Source organism: Cajanus cajan, chromosome 1, assembly GCF_000230855.2.
Source record: "Cajanus cajan strain Asha chromosome 1, NIPB_CcT2T_4, whole genome shotgun sequence".
Taxonomy (NCBI): domain Eukaryota; kingdom Viridiplantae; phylum Streptophyta; class Magnoliopsida; order Fabales; family Fabaceae; genus Cajanus; species Cajanus cajan.
This window is the reverse complement of record NC_138517.1, coordinates 11,733,616-11,741,810: the sequence shown is the minus strand read 5'-3', so window position 1 is coordinate 11,741,810 and position 8,195 is coordinate 11,733,616. Positions and strand designations below refer to the sequence as shown.

At 27.1% G+C, this 8,195-nt stretch overlaps 1 protein-coding gene across 1 annotated transcript; it reads right to left on the bottom strand.

The window, feature by feature from the left end:
• Positions 1-665: 665 nt before the first annotated feature.
• On the bottom strand, positions 666-3,019 carry LOC109793379 (uncharacterized). The gene is made up of 2 exons (XM_083075887.1): positions 1,416-3,019; positions 666-867 (listed from the first exon to the last, which is right to left on the bottom strand). Exons 1-2 carry the CDS (start codon positions 3,017-3,019, stop codon positions 666-668), a joined length of 1,806 nt encoding a protein of 601 aa, XP_082932013.1.
• Between the last annotated feature and the right edge of the window lie 5,176 nt (positions 3,020-8,195).

The window sequence follows — 8,195 nt, the reverse complement described above, 5'->3', positions numbered from 1 at the left end:
ACCTTCTCATAATAAATTCTTCTCACTTGATATGCTTCCTATATATATATATATATATATATATATTAGATATATACACAAACGTGTGACAATCTTTCAGTATCTCCTTTATACACGAAATCAGTCCTTGAAAAATAGTGTTAAAAACACATGAAGATAACAAAAGTTTAAGGATATTTGAGTTCATTCTTCTTTTTTTGAGTACACTTATAATTGCTTTACTTATAGTGTTACGCATGGTTGTCAGGTCACAAGGCTGAAATATTAGGTAAATTCAATTTAACTATTCTCTACATCACATCATCTTGAACTACTTCCCAATTCACAATGATTTTCCAACTTAGATGTAACAAATATAAGTATGTGGTTGAATAGACTACTCTCAAGTACTTCTAGCTCAAAAAAAAAATGAATTTTTTTTTATAAACTAAAATTAGGTAATGCGTGAATAAAAAATATGAGTTTGAACAAGTTAATAAAAAAGAGTTTTTATAAATTAATTTATACATAAAGTAATTTTAATTTTTAAAAAAGTTTATTACATTTTTTTTCTTCTAATTTTTACTTTTGGAAAAATGTACATAAACAGACTCTTAACTAGACTTCAACAAATGTCAAAGTTTAGTGATGAGATCTTAAGATGAGGAAGAAATGGAGATTACAGCCTATAAGTCAGCAAGGCACTCAGTTGGAAGACCAAGAAAGGAATTCATAAGGAAATCATCAATAGGATCAACTGTTGCCACACCAACCAGTCTGCATTTTCCCTCTTTATCCAATCTCTTGCCTCTTCCACTCTTCACAATGCCCTTTGATTCTTCAGATGTCAACACTGTCTTCACCAGCAGTGGGGCAGCCTTATAGAGACTACCAGCAGAAAAAATGAATCTGGCCTTGAACTCAAGATCAACCTTTTAAAAAAAATTAATAAAAAAAACCGAAGCAACCATATCATTAATTGGGTGGTTATACATAGAACTAAACTAATTAGAGAGACACCTTTGGCAAATTAAAATAAGATCATGCTTGACCAACTGTTTTTGCCTTTACAATATGCAGAAGTTTCTCTAATTAACTTTGATAGTGTAAATTCATTTTATATTGTTATTTTATCGCAAATTAATATATAGAGAGTAAATTTATTGACTTTTATTATAACTGTTATAGAAGCTATACGACAAATGATTTTTTGAATGATTAGTGGTATAAAATTTTCACACAGATAATGAATGTCTATTAAACTATTGTATTTCACTCATCTTTCTCTAAAATCAGTCCTAAAAGAAAATTTGAAACAAACACGCAGCTAAGCATTAATTAGGGTCACTAAAAGTTGTACACATAGCATTTGTTTGAATAAATTTCTGTAAAATTATTTAGTAACTAGAAAGCATCTCACCTGATTTAACACTTACAATAAGCTTCTAGCAATCATTTCTCGGAGAAGTTCCTCTGCCTTATCATTCTCGTCTTTTTCAAATAAAAAAGAAATAATTATTTCAAAAGTTATAGCATCAGGCATGCAATCATTGTCTTCCATTATTGACAGCAAGGCCAATGCTTCATCAAACAACCCCACTTTACAAAGTGCATTGATCATAACATTATATGTAGAGACATTGAGATGATGGCCTTTAGTCAAAAGATACTGAAAAACTTCTTGCGATTTCTCAATTCTTCCACCTTTGCACAGTCCATCAATAAGTATTGTGTATGTGTACTTATCTAGCTGAATTCTCCAACTAATCATTTTCTTGAATAATTCAATTGCTCTGTCTAGATGACCATTTTTGCATAAAGCATCCAATAAGGAACTGTAGGTAATTATATTGGCAGGTTGACCTCTATCATGCATCTCATCAACAAGATTCCAAACATCAACTATCCTTCCCGATTTGCACAGGCCATCAATAAGTGAAGTATAAGTTATAGTATTAGGAATTATATTTTTGCATTGCATTCTTTCAAAAAGATTGATGGCTTCATCTATCATTTTCTTCTTACATAATCCATCAATCATGATAGTATAGCTATAAACATCAGGTGCCACTCCTATTTGGGACATAGAGTTGAATACATGCTTTACTTTTTTCACTTCATTAACCATGCAGTATCCGTCCATTAATGTATTATAAGTAATAACATTAGGTTCCACACCTGCTTTTACCATCGAAGCTATCACAATTTTAGCTTCTTTTATCTTTCCTTCCTTACATGACGCATCAACCAATATGTTGAAGGTATAAATATCTGGGTTGATGTTTTTCAATTTCATATCATTTAAAAAAGCAATTGCTTCTTTAAAATGACCCATAATGGAAAAGCCATACATTAAACTACTGAAAGTTACAACATCCGGAGAAATCTTTTTGACAAGCATTTCAGAATACAAATTACACGCATCAGCAAGAAGTTTATTTTTGCATAAGCCGTCAATGATTGTGCTATACATTATCACATTAGGCTTAATTGAATGCCCTTCAATCCTTTTGAGCAACTGTATGGCAGCCTTTGTTTCTCCTGATTTACAAAGACCATTGATCAAAGTCCCATAACTAACATGGTCCAACTGAAATCCTTGAGCTTTAAGGCAATCATGAAAGTGCAGTGCTTTCCTAAGCTGACCACAAAAACATAAACCTTTGATGAGTGTTGTGTGGGTTATTGCATCTGGCTTATATCCCATTTTGAGAATCTTGGCGAACACAGAAAAGGCAAAATTGATGTGACCGAGGTGGCAGAAGCAATTGATGAGGATGCTCAAAATAACAATATTTGGTGTAATCCCTTTGAATTCCAATTGTTTGGAAAGCGAAATAGCAGTTGGGTAATGCTTCATCTTGACAAGGGATCCCAAAATGTGGCCAAAATGGAAGATGGGTGGGGAAGGATGCATATGGAGCATGCGATTGAATGAGGCAACGGCATCGTCGTGATTGAGAGATTGAGAGTGGAAGCTTGCATTTGCATAAAAAGGAAGAAATTTTGAAAACCTAAACCTTAATATTGACAAAGACATTGAAGTTCTATCTGGGAAGATGTGGGACTTGAAGGAAGCTAGGAAGGATCTGTAAGAGCTATTTAACAGTCATATTTTTATTCAACAACTTAGCGTATGTTTGGATTCGCGTATTGAGTTACATTTTTGAACAAAATTGCATCAATTTGATGAGAAACAACTTCTTATTTTTCCGTTTTTTACGCGATTCAAATGCTCTGGACAACGGGGGAACCAAATACACGGTTGGAGAAAATAGCCCTTGATTTATGAAGGAAAACAGCATTCATATTGACTCAGTTTGCGTTTGATTCAGTTTTCTAACTGCTGAATATACCCCTTACAGATACTTTCATATTATATTAGTTTAAATAGAAACACGATTTATATAATTAAAATTTAGAAAAAAAGTTGTTCACCTAGTTTTTAAAATTCATTTATTCTATGATAACATGTGAAAAAGAAAAAGAAAATAGAAGTGAATTTGGAATACACTAATATGTGTTTATTCTTTATTTTTTATTTCTGCATTATGTTCATGATTCTTTAGTTTTTTTTTTAAATCTCACCCGGTTAGTTATGATATCATTGATATGTTTCTGAATATATTTTTTTGAAAAAAGTATATCTCTATGTCTGGACTACATACTCCTTTAGTGACTTTTTTTTTTTAATTTATTTTGTTGGTAGTTTACATGTGAAGGAGTCAAAAATAGAGAATTGTGACTTGTGAGTCAAAAAATAGCATAAAAAAATTAAAAATAGGAAGATATTGGGGCATGGGTAGTGATACTATGTGGTTAAGGGTAGTGTTTTGTAATACACTACTACAGTTTTTAATGATTATAATACACACTGTTATTTTGAATAATTTATTTTTTATTAATAATGTATAATTAATGTTATTTTATAAAGAGGTATATGTGTTATTTAAATAAATAAATAAATAAGAGAGATTAGTATTTACTTAAAAATTAGAGGGGATGTGTGAGTAATATAAAGAAACTTTAGGAGAGATTAGTGGAATTTTCCCTTAAATTTATATTCTATAATAATTTTTTAATATATTAATTATATTATAATTAAAAATTATTATAAATAATATTTTACTATATTATAAAATGATAATAAAAAATTATATTGAGATACAATAAAACTATTTTTAATTATTGATAATTTAAAAAAATTACACAATTTAATTATTTTTTTGTCTAATAAAAAGGTATAACTCATTCTTGCTAGATTAATGTTATAAGGATAGAACAGTACTTTTAGTCACAACTTCATGCTTAAATTGAAGATCAAATCATGATCTATAGTTAAAGAACATATGTCATGTATATTATGTTTAATATTTGGTTCAATGGTTGATCATGTGTATAATTAAATATTTTATAAAAAAATTAATAAGTCATTAATTTAAGTAAAATTAGATTTAATTTTTTAAAAAAAATATGATCTCATGTTTGAATATTATGAATAAAAAAATGAAATTGAAAGATAAGACTTCAACAAAAATGGAGAGTTGAATTTTTTAGTGATAATCATCCATAAAATCAATAAATACTTCACATTAATAACTTTTATATATATATATATATATATATATATATATATATATATATATATATATATATATATATATATATATATATATATAAAAGAAGGGATTCGTTTATTCTATGAGTAAGTTTACTTAAATTTACTTCAATTAATAATTCATGTTTTTTTATTAAATTTTAATAATCCAACTATTGAATTCAAAGTTCTTAATGTATAGATCAAGTCTACAAATTTTTAAAAATTTTGAAAATCATTTGATACTTCATGTTATTAATTAAATAAACGTATAAAATAATTTTATGATTATCCGACCATTTGAATCAATGAAATAAAGTATCAAATAATTTTTAAATTTTTTTTAAAGAGTTGCATACTTAATCTATACATTAAGAACTTTAAATTCAACAGTTGAATCATTACAATTTGATGTAAAACGTGAGTTATTGAATGAGATAAGTTTAGATAAACTTATTCATGAAATAAACTAATTTATTTTAAACATATATAGACTAAAATCATCATAAATGACACCTCTGATGTATTGTTTATCCATAATAGATTTGTCATTTACAAGTTTACAACATAATAATAAAATCATGTTCAAAGTATAGAAGACACGAGCCAAATTATGAATTTAGCACCATAACTAGGGATGGCAACGGGGCGGGGCGGGTACGGGTTTCATGATACCCGTCTCCGTCCCCGCGAGCCAAATCCATACCCGTCCCCGTACCCGTACCCGTCGGGTATGTGATTTTCATCCCCATCCCCGTCCCCGTCGGGTATCGGGTATACCGTACCCGTACCCGTACCCGTCAAATTTTTTATTTTATTATTATTTTTTTAAAATATAATATTTTTAAATTATTTTTTTTAATTATATTATAATTATAATTAGATTATTTCTCTATCTCATATTATAATAAATAATTACACATAAAAAATACTAAAATTCTTTAATATAATTAAATTAAAAGTGAGTATTTAATTAAAAATGAGAACGGGGACGGATATGGGTACGGGTACGGGACGGGTAAGTACATACCCGTACCCGTACCCGTACCCGATTTAATATATCGGGTTTTACCGGTACCCGTACCCGTACCCGGTCAAACCGGGTATTCCCCGTCAAAGTCGGGACGGGTTCGGGTATTACCCGCGGGTACGGGTATATTTGCCATCCCTAACCATAACGGATGCATGAGAATAAGTATGTTTACCAAAGCAAACAAATCATAGATAAGTACTAACACTAAAAACATTTATTCCAAGGATTAACATATATTTTTTAATCTTTATAGTTTTACTTATCTTATTTTATAGTTTTTATAGTTTAAAACACTTTTTATTCTTTATATTTATCCTTTTCAATATTTTTTAGTTTATATAGTTTAAGGTAAATCCTTTTAATCCATATTGATAATTATCTTCTAATTTGTGTTGACGTGGTTAAAGTTTTCAATTTTGTGAGAATAAAAAAAAAGTATCTCAATAATTAATGTAAGTACGTACGAAAGTAACATAAGTATCAAAAAACTTAATTTATAGTAATTTTAACAAAACAAAAAATGCATTAGAGACAATTGAATTAGTCCCTATAGTTAAAGGTAGATGTTTTTAGTTTATATCGTTAATATTTTTATAACTTTGTGTTGATGTGATAAAAAAAACTAATTTCGTGAGAATAAAAAAGTGTTTCAACTATGAGTGTTACATATGAGGATATAAAAAAAGACATGAAGTGTCAAGAAATCTAATTTAAAATAACTCTAAAATAAAATTGACATCAAATACACAAAATTTTTAAATTAATATTTTGGTTACATCAATACGAAAGGGACAACATTACCAAAAAAAAAAAAAGAGTTAATGACAGAGATTAAAAAATTAAAAAAATTATAAGTATTGAGACTTAAAAAGTATACAGACTAAAAGGTAATATAAGTGATATTATAGTGACTAAATAATATTTTAACATATTTTAAATTATAGAAACTAAAAAGATAAAATAAAGTGAAACTATAAAAATAAAAAGACATTTCAACCAGTTTTTAATCTACTATATATATATGTGTTACTAAAGTCATTTTAATAACTACGATACATATTAGGAAAAAAAAAGAGGTACTCTGTAGTTATAAAAATTAAAATAATGACTGATTATTTGGACAGAGATTTGGAAATCAAATATCTTTGAAGTAGAAAAAAGAGATAATAAATAAATAGATTAAAGATAATAAAAGAAAAAGTAATTTAGAATTAGCTATAAGGATAAATTAGCTCAAAATTTGTGTATACAAAATTAGAATATCTCTTTTATTAATAGTATAGATATAAATGTAATAGGCAAATTTACATAATTAGATTTCTCTATATTTCATCACATGTAAAGGTTGAGGTTGCTAAAGTCTTTTTAGTAACATTTTCTCTTTAATTTTTTTAAACTTTTTTAATTTTAAAAAATAATCTTTTTTGAAACTCAAAAGAAATTATAATAAAAAAGAATATTTTATTTTATAATTAAATCTTTAATCTAAACTCTAATGTCACCAAATTCTTTTTTAAAACTTAAAAATGCCGCTTAATAAAAAATAATTAGTCCCTATATATTAGATACAAACATCTATCTTGTACAAGAACGTTTTTTTAAAAAAATTCTTCAAGAGGGTTTATAAATTTTTTTTAACTTTTATTTATTTTTTTTTACATGGGATAGAAATATATATCTAAAAAAAAGACATTTTTATTTAGAAGTCCAATTCTAATATATAAATTTTTAAATAATATTTATTTCATAAGTAATAGAAAAAGAAAAATAGTTGTACGTAAGCACGAATTACTTATTAATTATCAGAAGAAGAAAAAAAAAGAAAAAAATTCAAAAAAAATATTTTATGATTGTGACCAATTACAAATCAATTTTTATTTGTATAAAAATCTCTTAAAAATAAATATTTTTTTATCACTTTTTAAAGGCTAAACATTCTTCCCAATCTTGTTAGGAAACAACAAATTAAAGTTCATTTTTTTTAAAATTTTGAGCACCAATTAATCTTCTTGTTGATTTATGCCGGATATACCCATCTCTGTCAAATAAGAAAAATTAAAAATTGATCTCATGCAAAAGTTATGTACCAGCTCTGTTAAATATATATGTATAAATTAAATCAGTAAAGTAAAATATTCCAAGAGCAATTCATGTATGTACGTATAGATTTTTCTTAATATATATATAGATATTAGATATATACACAAACTGTGAGACAATCTTTCAGTATCTCCTTTATACTCGAAATCAGTCCTTGAAAAATAGTGTTAATTAAAAGCACATGAAGATAACAAAAGTTTAAGGATATTTGATTAGAGTTCGCTCTTTTTTTTTAGTACATTTATAATTGCTTTACTTATAGTGTTATGCATGGTTGTCAGGCCACAAGGCTGAAATATTGAGTAAACTAGTTCAATTTAACTGTTCTCTACATCACATCATCTTGAACTACTTCCCAATTCACAATTATTTTCCAACTTGGATGTAACAAATATAAGTATGTGGCTAAATAGACTTTTTTCAAGTACTTCTAACTCAAAAAAAAATTGAATTTTTTTTATAAACTAAAATTAGGTAATGCGTGAA

Bases quoted from the DNA above. Each gene is read 5' to 3' on its own strand.
- LOC109793379 (XM_083075887.1), bottom strand. From the start codon at position 3,019: ATGTCTTTGTCAATATTAAGGTTTAGGTTTTCAAAATTTCTTCCTTTT. The intron at 868-1,415 runs GTAAGTGTTAAA...TTCTGCTGGTAG, and splicing joins ATGATTGCTAGAAGCTTATT to TCTCTATAAGGCTGCCCCAC.